The sequence below is a fragment of the Canis lupus genome, chromosome 22 (assembly GCF_048164855.1).
Source record: "Canis lupus baileyi chromosome 22, mCanLup2.hap1, whole genome shotgun sequence".
Classification (NCBI taxonomy): domain Eukaryota; kingdom Metazoa; phylum Chordata; class Mammalia; order Carnivora; family Canidae; genus Canis; species Canis lupus.
Genome location: NC_132859.1, coordinates 23,074,224 through 23,089,242, shown reverse-complemented (window position 1 = coordinate 23,089,242; position 15,019 = coordinate 23,074,224). Strand labels below are relative to the sequence as shown.

The window sequence follows — 15,019 nt, the reverse complement described above, 5'->3', positions numbered from 1 at the left end:
ATTGACTCAGAGAGGGTTGTTGTATTGGAAAAAACTTGAGCTAGTACTACCACTTGATGGCTCTGTGATGCCAGGTATAACACATAAATTTACAACATTCGGATTCCTTACCTGTGAAATAGTTCTGATTCCTCACAAGGTTGTTAGGAGAATGGTACTATAAAGGGAGGTATGTACACTCAGTAAATGTTAGTTACTTCCACCTCCCCTTTGAGCTTTAGAGTGGGTAGTGAAAATTGTGTGATACTTGACTATTATCTAGCTTTTATTAGGCTGATATGAAATGTATGGGAATGCAAAGGTTGATGTTTTAAGAAAATGGAAAAAAATATTAAAATACGTCAAATTTTGTGCCCATTAGTACAGTGTCATTAGAGGAAACAACCCAGTAGAGTGGCTGAAAGGTCATGTTCTGCACTTTGTGGGTCTAGATATAGATTCCATCACTGCCTCTGACTGTCAGATTTTTACCGTTTGTGCATTGATTCTTCGAAAAGTAATAATAGTGCCTCTGTCATTACATGTAAAGATTAAATAATTAGTCTATAGCATTTAGAACAGTTGAGGGCATGGAATAAAATCTCATTAACTAATAGTGTCATTATCATTAGATCTATAAAAGAAATCTTTATTTGCATTAAAATGAAAGAAAGGAGGTTGTCTTTTTCCAGGTATGGTTCTGCAGGTGAAAGTGTTTCTTCAGTGAATTTTTTTCAGCATTTTATATATGCTTAAAACTCTCTTCTAGGCCCTCAAAGTAGATTTGGTCCCATACCTCTTAAAATTACTCGAAGGCATTGGCCTTGAAAATCTTGACAGCCCAGCAGCCACTAAAGCTCAGATTGTTAAAGCTCTCAAGGCCATGACTCGAAGCCTGCAGCATGGAGAACAGGTGAGTCTGCACAGGAATGACTTCAACTTACTGGTTACAGGAGGGTATTATCTGAGCCAAGGGTCTTGGCTATGGATGATCTGTGTACCTCACCTTAGATGCTCAGGTAGTCACTCAGGGAGATTCTTTTTTTTGAATACTGATAGCATGTTGTACATTTCAGGATGAAAAATGCTGAAATTCTTCATTATAGAAGAATATTAGCGTTTAATGCCAGTGAAAGGCTAATGGTTAGTTCTAGGATTTATTGCTGGGTAGTGATAGCCACATTCATTAACAGTCCATAATGCCATTTCTGAAAAAGCTTTATCCTTTTTGCTGACACTTACAATGTATGTCAGCTGCATGCTTACGCTGACTTCCAGCTGGCCCAGTAATTTAATTCTCCTCTTTGGTTTTATTCTTATTATTGTTTCTGATGGGTTCCTCATTCACTTTTATCATCCAGCATTATCTACTAATGTTCTCTTGCTCTGTTGTTTTTTTTTAATTAAGGTGAAATTTATACAACATAAGATTAATGATTATTTTTTAGATTAATGTTTTTAAAGTGAACAATTAATTTGTGTTTAGCATATTAACAGTGTTGTGCCACTACTTCTTACCTAGTCCGAAACATTTTTATACCCCAAAAGGAACCTCTATACCCATTAAGCAGTTCCTCGTCATTTCTTCCCCCACCCCCTCATTTCTCCCCCCACCCTCAGCCTCTGGCCATCATGACTTTGTATTCTATGAATTCACCTATTTTGGTTATTTCATGTAAAATGGAACCATACAATATATGACCTTTTCTGTCTGGCTTCTGTCACTTAGCATGCTTGCTTGCTTGCTTGCTTGCTTTCTTTCTTTCTTTCTTTCTTTCTTTCTTCCTTTCCTTTCTTTCCTTTCTTTCCTTTCTTTTCTTTCCATGTTTTCAAGGTTCGTGTTACAGCATCTATCAATGCTTCATTCCTTTTTATGCTGAAATATTCCTTATGTATATGGCACAATTTGTTTATCCATTCATCTAGCGATAGACATTTGAATTGTTACTGCCTACTAATGTTCTTTCATAGGTTTAAATTGTCTTTTAGTGAGAGAGACAACATATCTTGCTGCAGTCATCAGCTGTATGTTTAGAAGTATTTGGGGTTTTTTTCTGTGGGTGTTCTGAACTTGCCAAGCAGAGGTACTCCTTAGTATCATGTGCAGGCAGTTGTCTTACCCTTGACCTGCCTGAGGATTTCTGTTGATGAAATTAGCCAAATAACACTGACACCCATCTTCCAATCTCAAGTGGGAAGAAACAAGTGTAATAGTTTTCAAAATAGCAGCTCCTCCACCACCTCCTTCTTGTGGTGCTTCCAAGGCTGGGACAGGGAGTCTCTTAGACTCACATAGCCCTGTGTGTATCTCTATTCTGTTTCCTGCCACTGAATTATCTGGCACCATCTGTCTCCCCCACTAGACTAGACATAAGCACATCAGAGACAGACATGTCCATCATCTTTGTGTCCATCATACCTCCACATATGAGGTACCCAGTAAATACTTGATCTGAGTGTTGATATGCAACTTGGAGTTAGGATTTCCTAAACATTTTCTCTGTACCACACAGAAATATGTCCTTCATCTTAGTCCATTATACTCTACACACGTATTTTATACTTATGTATGTACATCACAGATCAGCATTTAGCCATTTTGCATGTGATACTCTGGTACTTTCTGGTATTTTCTCAAACATACTGATCACAACCTTCTAAATCGATTTCATAAACTTTTAACAGGTCACAACTGATAATTTGAAAGACTTGAAGTCTTAGCTTGAGTTTGTAGCATCTTCTCCCCAGGGCCCTTACTCGGGAATACTTCATGAACTCATGCTACATTCTCAGCCAGTTGTTAATATCACAAGAAAATCTTGCCCAGATTACAAACAAGCCGGTAAATTATAGCTTCTAACCCTAAAGGGAAGATTGACTTATCAGGGACTTCTTTGGGTCTGGTTTAATGAGATGTGCCTCTCCCAGTGCCTGATATAGAGTATTTGATGACTACTAGGTCTTGCTCCATCTTTGAGTCTTTTCTCAGCTGACCTTTTTCATTTTATCTTGGAAGTTTGCTTTTTCTCTTTAGTTCTGTCTTCTACCACCCAAACCTTTTTAATTCATTTATGCTCAAAGACTTTGCTTTACTTCCCTAGGTGAATGAAATCTTGTCTCGTTCTTCAGTCTGGAGTGCCTTCAAAGATCAGAAACATGATTTGTTTATTTCTGAGTCACAAACAGCAGGATACCTCACAGGTAAGCCACACTTAATTGGTTACTCTAAGGTATAGGGCAAAAGCCACTTTGAACCTTCCTTGTTTTCTGACTAAACTGAATGTAGCATTTAAAGTTTCTTCCTAGGTTACTAGCCACCTGTTGTGGAGGTGCTATGGCATGCAGTGTATCTCTGGGGTTTGCCCTGGACAGATGTCAACTGCTCTTGTGTTGAATGTGTATTGACTAAAATGTGCACTTTGCTCAGTTTTGACCCAATTAATTAATGGTGTCATAGTTTACACTTGGAACATGACTGTATTAAAATGTTTCTCTTAAATGTGTAAAAAAAAAAAAAAAATAGAGACGTATCTACTCGGAAGTATCAGTATCAGAAACATGATAGCATCATTCCATTTCTATCAGAATAACAGATTGAAACTCCAGATATGTACCTTTATATGTGAAATGGTTTTCTTCTAAGTTTCCAGTGATTAATCTGTTGTTTTACAAAATATTTTCAGTTTGGCCTCTCATGGGAATATGAGAGTATTCCATATTCCCACTCCAAATATGTGGATACCATAAAGGAAAGGATATTTTACTACTTAAGGATCAAAGGATGATACATTTTTGAAGCTCAGGACATTTGTCCATTTGACACACTAATTGCATAATAATTTTGGATTTTTTTTTCCATATTAGCTTGTGTTTAAAAACAAAGTCATTATCCTTTTATTGCTATATCTGAAGATGAAATATAGTCTCTGGTATAAAAGTTTTCAGTTTGAAAATAACCTTAAGAATAATAGGCAATTTTTCCATCTGTTTGTAGTGTATATATTTTAAAAAGTAAGCTCTGCATCCTCCTCTAACTAGAGATGGTGTGAGTAAATTGAGAGGAAAAAAAAAATAGTAACCAGTGGTTTGCATGCCAGGGTAATTGTTTCAATAATCCTGATTGGTAGCATAGAAGTTTATAAATCATGAAGACTAAATCTTGAGTATTCAGAAATGGCAACTTTAGAAAAGATTTTTCTTGGTTTTCATTTTAGTCTCAGTTGTGATACTACTGCTGCTTTCTTCACTATGACCACTTAAATATGAATCCTAATGTTTATAAACACACAGTGCTTTGACTGCTAGTCCTGGGTGTATGTGAAGAGCAGTGTCCTAGGTCTCCCTTCTAACTTCTCTATCCCCTGTCCTGTGATTTCTATGGAGAGAAATACCTAGAAAGTGGTCTTTGCTTATCTCCTATCTCTCTTGCAAATGTGAAGTAAAGTTATAGCCTCTAAGAGTGTATTCTATAACAGGCACACTAAAAACTCTCTTTACACTCTTTTTCCAAAAGTTTATGTAATAATATTACCTTTTTTGTGGTATTACTATCATTACTTTGTATCTAAGGATGTTGGACTGGAAAATCTGTCTGAATTTTTTCCAGCTGGAAAAAAAAAAAAAAACATACTTATTTAGAGTTTGGCCCTGAAGAATAATAGGATATAGATTATAAACTTCCCTATGGGGAGACCTCTTCAAATTTACTGTGCTCTCTATTGTGCTTAGCATTCATTGACTTGATTTAGAGTCAAGACTTGAGCTGGTCCTTGACTTACTAACAGGATAATGGACCAAAAGGTTTGTGGTTAGAATACAGAAGAAACGGATTTATCTTCAGGAGCCTAGATTTCCTTGCTTTTGATCCTCACTCCATCCAAATTTGCTATACCTATAAAAGAAAGCACAGGGATTGAAAAGTTTCCTGTCTGTGCCTTTCCTTCTACTTGGATCCTTGGGATGGCTTTTGAGTAAGGTGTGAGGAGCAGTTATGATGAATTGTAGGGGAAGAAGAAAAACTGGGGTTACAAATTTCTTCACATCCTCCTCTGGTCCCACTTAAGGGGCAGCAGGTTTTGTACAAAGCCAGTCAAGGGGGCAGTGGTATAAATCCCAACTTGGAAATGGATTGGTGTTACTGTGTGCATTCCGAAGGCCCTCCTGAAGCCTGCAGACATGTCTACACGGGACAGTCTGTACTAGCCTTGAGTTGTGTTGGGTCTGGAATTGTCCAGTTCTTAGTACATCATCAGTCTGAGATGTTCCTTTGTTGAGATGTTGATTCAGAAAACTTTTACCGTTGGTTCTAGTCTTTTTTGAAAGAACTGTTTAAAGAGAGCACTACCAGTTGAATTGTTGTCTACTCAATATTTAGATTGCCAAATGTTTCCTTCCTGTGTTTGAGCTTTTCTGTTGATGCTTTGTATTGTTTGTCATGTGTTTGATAGAAGGGGCAAGTTCTTCTAATGGTAAAATTGTGTGTGTGACTCTGTGGAATGTATACAGTGGTATGTTGAGTTGGAACTTTAATTGATTAGAATTTACCCCACCAGACCCTCAATCTTGAGAGGATTCTCATCGTGCCCAACCCCTCTCTAATCAGTATGCAAATGAAGTAAGGTGCTGCAAGAACACATTTCACTAACTCTTTTTTCTAAAATACATATGGATGGGTTTGGCAAGTAAGTGGATTTTGTGTAGGAGATGGGAAAAGAGGAAAGTTAATTATGATTTCAAAGGATAAGAATTAAAAAAAAAGTAAGATAAGAATAATCAAAAATACATTTATGATTTTCTGGCTGTCAAGCAGATACCATTCAATCATATGCTGGGGATTAGGGTTATAAATAAAATGTCCTAGGCAGGATTACTCATTGTTGATAAATTGAGATAAGACTGCCTGGTTCCATAGGCTCTCTAGCCTGGCATACTTGTTTTCTTTTATGATAAACACTTAATCTAAAAGTGCTTCAGTGTGGTTTTACCCCATGATGCAGAAAAGCTGTGGTTGCTCATTGAACCAGGCCCTCAGTTACTTAGTTACTTACTAGGTTCTAGAAGAACTGGGTACTGACAAGCTTAAGGCCCTGTAAAAATAATTTTAGCAGTGAAAATCCTCAAATTACCTCACTTAGAAAACTAGGGTAGAGAAAGAAGGAACAACAGGGAAAGGAAGAGAAGGAGACCAAAGTAAACATGCTTTTAGGAGTTGGAAACAAAGATGAAGTACTTTGTATACATACACACAAACATATACACACATATATTTATATTATATTTAATTGGAATTGAAGAACTTTATATACACACACACCTGTATATATTTATATTATATTTAATTAGAGGCATGTGGAATAGTTAAGTTGGCTTCCTAAGGTCATTAAAGGAAAAGTGGGTGCAAATCTTGGGTCTCTTCCTCAGACCAGTCTGTCTGTCTTTATAGACTTGGGTTGATTTTATTTTTTATTTTTCATTTTTTTAAATTTTTTTTACTTTGTGTTTTTCTTCTTACACCTGTCCCAAGACTACACAATGTGAGCAATGTTAGGATGTTTCCCTAAGGTTGACAGTTTATTGTGGGTCACTGACTGCTAAGGCAGAGCTTCCTTCTTTTTGTTTTCCCTGCTGAGAATCCCATGTTCATTTTTACCAAAATCCATGCTCTTTCCACTACTCCCATCATTGCAGCCAGTTCCATTTTGTGGGATTCCTTGTTAATTTTCCATCTTCTCTCGTTCTTAAGTCTGGCAGCCTTGCACAGTGTTGCCACATGCCCTGTTTCTGGCAGCCCCTCCTCTCCTCCTGCCTTTCTCTAGAGAACACAACTGCCCTGGCCCATCCTGATGACTAGACTGTACCTTCTGGCCCCTAGAAAGCAGACAGTGTCTAAAGGAGAAGTCAGAGGTGTGAGGGAAAGAGCATTTCAGACTTTAGTTACATAAATTGGTTTGTCTTTCTTAAAGCCAATGATGGGGCTAGACTTTGGTCTCTTGTGGATAATCCTTCTGGGCCCATCATCTCACAATTTAATTTTAGCCAAGAGGTTCCCAAACATTCTCAGTTCACAGTGCCTTTAATACTTGCATGATTTTTTCATCTACCCTTGGGCCAAAAGAAATAACCTAACAGTTAGTGTACTAAGTCCAACCAACTTGAAAGTGGTTCTGTGGTGTCCAATAGATGTTGCTGTGTTTCTCCCCAATTTAAAATATCTAGCAGCACCCCTGTGAGTTTGTCCCAGGGTCCCCCCAGCACACAGTTTAAGAACAGTAGCCTTATTTTCTGTGTAGCATTCATGATTTGGTTTCATCATCTATTCATTTGATGTGAATCAAGTTGAGTCCACAATTGGAAGTGCTTGGGAACTTTACTGATCCCCAGAATGTTTGAGGATTTATTCTTAAGGCTTATATCTTTGATGAGACCTACTTAATAGTTCTGTGGTAATCTTGCTGCTGCCTAAAGTTCAGAGAATGGTAGGTTGGTGGGAAGTGATGTTAACAGTGGTGCTGTGGCTCTGAACTGCCTTGTTAGAGGGGGTAGGTGGACCCAGTGGCCTTCTCCTCAGCTGTGTGTAAGGCCTGGCACCCTGACTGGCAGAAGGCAGGAGCTGATAGATGCAGGCCTTATAGTACCTTAAAAAAGGGAAGATCCCTTTTCCATATTTTTCAAATTCAGGGTTCTGAGGGCCCAGGCACTCTGGCATGTTACAACTCTTGCAGTTTGAATTGTCTCTGGCTGTATAATTACATACTAGATGCAGTGTTTGCTCAGTGATGCAAGCCATTTCACATCCTCGGTAAAAGTGCTTGTAAGGTGAACAAGATGAATCTGAATTGTGCCCCTTTTTTCCTGCATTAGTCCCTGTTACACCTTAGCCTTCATCAAACTGCTCTGCTGTTTGCACTTCTTATAACTTCCCTTGCTGCTTATATTTCTTTTTTCCCCTCAGGTGTCTCTCCTTCCCTTCTAACTGGCAGCAGCCCCCTTCACCTCAGGAGCGGGCTTTAGATCCGCTCTGCCAGGCAGCTTGCTAACTTCTGTGTAGCTCTCTGAAGCAGGTAGAGAACCATTTTGCTAAATGCATGCCGCTTCCACTGCCTTTCTAGTTCTAACCCTTTGATGTTCCTTAGCTGTTTGCTTATTTCCTACATTTTCAGCTAAAAATATCACTCAGTTTGTGGTATTATGCTACAGTGTCTCTCGCAAGTACTCTGTACAGTTTGTGCAGTGTTTCTGGGATGTAACTGTCTCTGCAACGTTTAAGATAAACTGGAGGGCTAAAGACATTATATGTAATGCTTATAGGACACATCTTGATAAATGCTGGCATAGGTAGCATTTCCATGCAATAGAGACTGTTAGAATCAAGGAAGACATAGAAAATATTGATACTGTTTCCCACAGCATTCTTGTTTTGACCTATGATAGATGTCCAGAGCCTTCCTTTTTTAGAGACGTTGGTGTAGCAGCCCTTGTTCATTTGGTGTTACTTGTTACAATAGCATTTCTTTGCACCAAATGATAGTTGATTACCTTGAATGTTGATAAAGTGTTTTTCTTGGGCCTTCATCAAGTATGACTTTGGGTGGGCTGAATATAGTTTCTTTCCTCTACTTGTTCCCCTTCTTTCCTGCCCACCTCCCCCTGCCCCATTTGTCATAGCTGTCCTTTAGTTCCCAGGACTTGTGAAACATTAAATTCCCAGAATTGAGGTGGGACAGTTTCCCATGTTTCCACACCAGTATTACTGTCGGCATCAATTTTGAAATGCTTTTTAACTCTGTCCTATAGTAAAGACATACCTTGAAGATGGCACTGTGTGGCTGTTTGTTAAGATATGATAAGGTACTTGACTAGGTTGTGACATTTTTATGAAGGTCAGTGTTTTCACATGACTCTGCTTTCTAGAAGATGTGTTTTCCTTTCTCCTGCAGGACCTGGAGTTGCCGGCTACCTTACTGCAGGGACGTCCTCATCAGTCATGTCTAGCTTGCCGCCTCCCGTGGACCACGAGGCGGGTGACCTTGGCTAGCAGACTTGACACATTTGTAAGAGACAGTAGATGCTGAAAGGCCAGTGCCCAGTCCACATTCCTCCAACTGATACGTTGAAGCAAACTCTTAACTGCCTTTCTCCTGGTTTCATGACAGTGTTATTCCTTTTTCTATAAAAATATTTTTATTTAGGAAACAAGTCAGTGATTCTAATTGTATCACGTTGTGAGAAAGCACTCTGTGGATCAACCTGAGTGGGTACACAAGAGTTTTTTTCTTGATGTATGTAAGCACATTCTGTTCCTTTATATCTGTTTACAAGACTGTGAATCAAAAAGACAAAACTCTCTTCCTAGTTTTTATAATGTTTTTTTGAATTAGTGTGACTGTGGAGTTGAACTGCAATCTACAGAAATTGGACTAGGTCACTTATCCCTGGAAAAGGGTGTTATCCTCTCCTGCATCAAGTCCACATGGCTGTCCTCCTCCACCGTCAAACACTATTAGGTTTTGTCCTTGCGCCTATTCACTGGTATCCTCTCCTCAATCATTAACCTTCTGAGAGCTCACAGTACACGTCGGTATGTATAACTGGCTTTACCAAATTGAATGAAAAAGGAGCTTGTGCAAAAAAATTTAAAAACGGATGTCAAGATGTTATGTAAGAGATTAGTGTAATTGTGAAATGTTCTATACATTATCAAATATATAAAGCTTTCTATATTGAATGTACATTATACAGATCATTCATATGTGTACATAAAATTTTAAAAATAAAGGGAATTGACTGCTTTGTTAATGAGATATATTTGTTCTAATTTAATTTTTCCCATGGAAGACATATGTTTCTAAGACAGATTTAGTAGGAGCAATAAACAGACTTTCCTCACATTCACCGCCCCTCATACAGACAGCTACATTGACACATCTGATCATTCCTGATGACCTTTGTTAATATTTCAGCCTCATCTAAATTTCCAGAAACATAGCATTTTATTTATATGCCATTAATTAATTCAGGAATAGGCCAGCCTATTAAATACTCTAATGTATGAGACACATTAATTCCAATATTTTTAAGAGGAGAGAAATTTAGAGTGTGAGCTTACTTCAAATAACACAGATCTCACCATATAGGTATTCTAGTATGATCACGAACTGCAAGAAAATATAAACATATAAAGAATATGAACACTTCTTGGGACGCCTGGGTGGCTCAGCAGTTGGGCGTCTGCCTTTGGCTTAGGGCATGATCCCAGATTCACAGGATTGAGTCCCTCATTGGGCTCCTTGCATGGAGCCTGCTTCTCCTCCCTCTGCCTGTGTCTCTGCCTCTGTGTTTCTCATGAATAAATAAATAAAATCTTTTAAAAAAAGAAAAAAAGAATATGAACACTTAAAGAATGAGGAAATACCAGGCAGCCCGGGTGGCTTAGTGGTTTAGCGCCACCTTCAGCCCAGGGCCTGATCCTGGAGACCCAGGATCGAGTCCCACGTCGGACTTCCTCCCACGTCGGACTTCCTGCATGGAACCTGCTTCTCCCTCTGCCTGTGTCTCTGTTTCTCTCTCTCTCTCTCTCTCTCTCTCTGTCTCTCATGAATAAATAAAATCTTAAAAAAAAGAATGAAGAAATACCCAAATCTCCATTCCATGTTGCCTTCAAAAGCAAAAACCATGTTTATTCCACAGTTGATGTGTAAGCAGAGATAGAATGGAGACACTCCTACAATAAATTACTAACTCAGACTTTTGCATCATCTTTCAAAGATTATGGAGTAATATACCCAGGTAAGTATTTTAATATATAACTATAATTTAGTTTCCAGACAATACTTGTCATAAAAATATGTTCACTAAAAGAGATTATAAGAGCTAATTTAGGAGTAGGTGTTTTAGGAGAGTGCAAATATATTTCCTTTAAATACTGTAAGAACACAAATACTATTTTATGATATTTAAAAGGCTATTTAATCTATGATCATTGTTAGTTGAATACAAGTAATAGCTTATCTTTATTGAACATTTCCTGAATGCCAAACATCATATAGACTTATACATACATAGTGTCATTTAATCCTCAGAGCAAACCTATGGGCTTTATACTAATATAATTTTCATCTTCCAGGTGAAGAAAATGGGCTCAGAGAGGCAAAGCAACTTGGCAAAAGTCACACAGTAAGTAACAGAGTAAGAAATCCAAACTACCTAGACCTAACACCAAAGTCTGTGTTCTGAGCCATGATCCTAACATGGCAGCAATCTCTGGCAGATGTATGTACCTAGGAAAACTGAGGGGTGTTGGTTTTTTTTTTTTTTTAAGATTTTATATTGTAAACCAAAACAGATACAGAAAATCTCACTTAACAAATTAGTATATTGAGTCACTGTATAAGGCAGATCACCCTTGAAACTACCATCTAGGTCAAGAACTTTGCCCACCTCTCCAGGAGCCCCTTCAGGTGCTCCCATCAAAATCACAGCCTCTCCCTCCAAAAGTGACCACCTTTCTGATACTTCTTGTGTTTCTTTGTAGTTTTTATCACTCACATGTATATCCCTAAACGCTAGAGTTTGGTCTTACACTTTCTCTTTTTTAAATATATGTTTTGAGTCTTTAATCTTGTGGCACCCCTTCCATCCCCTTTTCCCCCCATAACTTTGTTGAAGACCCCGAGGCCATTTTTTGGTTTTCCCAGAGTTTTGAAGTTACTGATCACACACTCCTGGTGCAATTCGACTTAATCTTCTGTCCTTTGCATCCAGAAGCTCAATCAGAGTCAGGTTCCATCCCTTTGGCATGAGTAGAGGGGTGTTGGGTTCTTGGTTTGGAAGCACATTATGTCTGTTGGTCATGTGATGTTAACAATAATGGAAGTTCAGTGTAACTAGGTCATTCGTATGTTGGGAGTTATAAAATACTATTCTGAAGCCGTTTCGCTTAGTAACTGGAATACTTTTATAAGATATACTTCCTGCAAACCACACCCCCCCCCAGGAAAAAAAATGTTAAACAAGTAGGACTACATTAAACTAGTTTCTGCACAACAACAAAGGAAGTCATCAATAATAGGAAAAGACAGCCTACTGAATGGCAGAAAATCTGATAAAGGGTTAATATCCAAAATATGTGAAGAATTTAATAGCAAAAAGTCTGATTAAAAAAACGGGCAGAGGATCTATATAGACTTTTTTTTCTTTCTTTTTTTTTTTTTTAAGATTTTTATTTATTTAATTATGAGAGAGAGAGACAGGCACAGGCACTGGCAGAGGGAGAAAAGCAGGCTCCAGGCAGGGAGCCAGGATCACGCCCCAGCCTGAAGGTGGCGCTAAACTGCTGAGCCACCCAGGCTGCCCTATATAGACATTTTCAAAGAAGATATAGGTGGCCAACTGCACATGAAAAAGTGTTCAACATCACTAATTATCAGAGAACTGCAAATCAAAACCACAATGAGATACCACCTCACGAACCTATTAAAATAGCTTGTATCAATAAGGCAAGAAATAACATTGGAGAGAATGTGGAGAAAAGGGAACCCTTGTGCACCATTGATGGGAATACAAACTGGTGCAGCCACTGCAGAAAACAGTATGGAGGTTCCTCAAAAGGCTGAAAATAGAACTACCATATGATCCAGCCTTTCTATTCTGGATATCTATCTGAAGAAACAAAAACACTAATTATGATACATGCACCCCTTATGTTCTTTGCAGTGTTTTTTATGATAGTCAAGATATGAAAACAGCCTACATGTCCATCAGTGGATGAATGGATAAAGAAGATGTGGAATATATATAATGGAATATTAGCCATAAAAATGAATGAGATCTTGCCATTTGTGACAACATGGATAGACCTTGAGAGTATTACACTAAGTTAAAATAAGACAAATACCATAAGGTTTCACTTATATGTGGAATCTCAAAAACAAGTGGACTAACACAAAATTCAGAAATACAGGAGTGCCTGGGTGGCTCGGTGGGTTAAGCATCTGCTTTCAGCTCAGGTCATTATCTCAGGATCCTGGGATTGAGCCCCATGCTGGGTTCCCTGCTCAGTAGGGAGCCTGTTTCTCCCTCCTCCCTGGCTTGTGCTTTCTCACTATCTGTCTCTCTCAAATAAATGAATAAAATCTTTTTTAAAAATCATAAATAAGGAGAATGGATTGGTAGTTATCAGGGGGAAGGAGTTTGGGTAGAGGCAAAATGGATGAAGGATGTCAATTGTATAGTGATGAGTGGTAACTGGTAATCTCTTCATAGTTTCTACAACACTGAATTATTATGTTAAATAACTGAAACTAATATAATGTAATATACCAATTTTACCTCAATAAAAGAAAAAAAAAAAACCTTTGTCTGCTATTTGTTACCCAGTGGCACATTTTATATGGGAAAGGCAGGATGAAGGCTTAATTCATTTCCTTGTCAACTTTTATCCTCTCCTAAAAGACCAGTTTGCTTTCTTACTAGGCCATTATTACAGTAATTTTTAGTAATACAGATTTGAACATATTTGCTGTGTTTCAGTCCTTTGTAGTTATAGGCATACATTTTTCTGTTGCACTTTGCTTTATTGTGCTGCACAGATACTGCAGTTTGGGTTTTTTTTCTTTTTACAAATTGAATGTTTTGCAACCCTGTGTCAAACAACTCTTGACACCATTTTTCCAAAAGCGTTTGCTCACTTTGTGTCTCTATGTCACATTACGGTAATTATTGCAATATTTTAGACTTTTTCATTATTATATTTCTTTTTATCTATGATCACTGGTCTTTGGTGTTACTGTTGTAATTATTTGGGGGAGCCACAAACCATAACTTTGTGAGACAGAACTTAATGTATGTATCCTGCTCCACTGACTGGCTCTTCCCCAGTCTTCTCAGGCCTCCCTGTTTCCTAAGACACAACAATACTGAACTTAGGCCAATTAAGAACCCATAACGACCACTAAGTGTTCAAGTGTAAGGAAGAGTTGCATGCCTCTGACTTTCAATTAAAAGCTAGAAATAATCTTACTGAAGAAAGCATGACAAAAATCTGAGCCAGGTGGAAAGTTAGGCCTCTTGCACCACACAGCCAACTCGTGAGTGCAAAGGAAAGCTCTTGAAGAAAATTAGCACTGCCCCAGTAATAAGCACTAACTGATAAGCCTTATCACTGATACAGGGAAAGTGTATCAGTGATACACTGATACGTGGTCTCAACAGAAGATCAAACCAGCTACAATATTCCCTTTAGCCAAAGCCTAGTCTGGAACAAGACCCTAGCTCTTCAATTCTATGAGGACTGAGAGGGGTGAGGAAGCTACAGAGGAAGAGTTTGAAGCTAGCAGAGGGGTGTTCATGAGGTTCAAGGGAAGAAGCCGTTTCCATAACATCAAAGTACAAAGTGAAGCAGCAAGTGCTGATGGAGAAGCTGCAGCAAGTTATCTAGAGTACCTGGCTGAGGTAATGAACAAAGGTGGCTACATTAAACAACACATTTTCAATGTAGATTAAACACTCTTCTCTGGGTAAGAGATGCCATCTAGGAGTTTCATAGCTAGAGAGAAGGAGTCCATGCCTAGCTTCCAATCTTCAAAAGACAGAATGGTAGGAGCTAATGCAGCTGGTGACTTTAAGTTGAAGCCAATGCTCATTTGCCATGTGAAAGATCCTTAAGAACTATGTTAGATCTGTGTTTAAGCTCTATAAATGGAATAAGAAAGCCTGGATAATAGCACATCTGTTTGTAGCTTGTTTACTGAGTATTTTAAGCCCACTGTTGAGACCTGCTCAGAAAAAAAATATTTCAAAATATTACTGCTCATTGACAATGCACCTGGTCATCAAAGAGCTCTGATAGAGATAGACAACAAGATTACTGTTTTCATGCCTGCTAACACAACATCCATTTTGCAGTCATGGGTCATGAAGTAATTTTGACTTCTAAGTTTCATTTAAGAAATACATTTTGTAAAGTGCTAGCTGTCAGAGTTAGTGGTTTCTCTCATGGATCTGGGCAAAGTAAGCTGAAAACCTTCAGAAGAGGATTCACCAT

General features: G+C 38.3%; 1 protein-coding gene and 1 long non-coding RNA gene across 8 annotated transcripts in view; both read left to right on the top strand.

Moving 5' to 3' along the window:
* The window catches only part of DNAJC13 (DnaJ heat shock protein family (Hsp40) member C13), a 117,439-nt gene extending 107,660 nt beyond the window's left edge, over nt 1-9,779 (top strand). For 6 of the 7 annotated variants that reach the window (XM_072792750.1, XM_072792752.1, XM_072792748.1 and 3 more), the window contains 3 exons: nt 749-892; nt 3,081-3,180; nt 8,916-9,779. In XM_072792750.1, coding sequence (XP_072648851.1) covers nt 749-892; nt 3,081-3,180; nt 8,916-9,013 — 342 coding nt within the window. In that variant the 3' untranslated portion in view covers nt 9,014-9,779. Of the gene's footprint in view, nt 1-748; nt 893-3,080; nt 3,181-7,930; nt 8,040-8,915 lie in introns of all 7 variants that reach the window. The other variant, XR_012014919.1, reaches the window with a different exon arrangement.
* Nucleotides 9,780-11,083: 1,304 nt separating this feature from the next.
* Nucleotides 11,084-15,019, top strand: part of LOC140614021 (uncharacterized) — a 28,613-nt gene continuing 24,677 nt past the window's right edge. Inside the window, exon 1 of the long non-coding RNA XR_012014920.1 lies at nt 11,084-11,151. This is a non-coding gene — a long non-coding RNA (uncharacterized lncRNA). The remainder of the gene's footprint in view (nt 11,152-15,019) is intronic.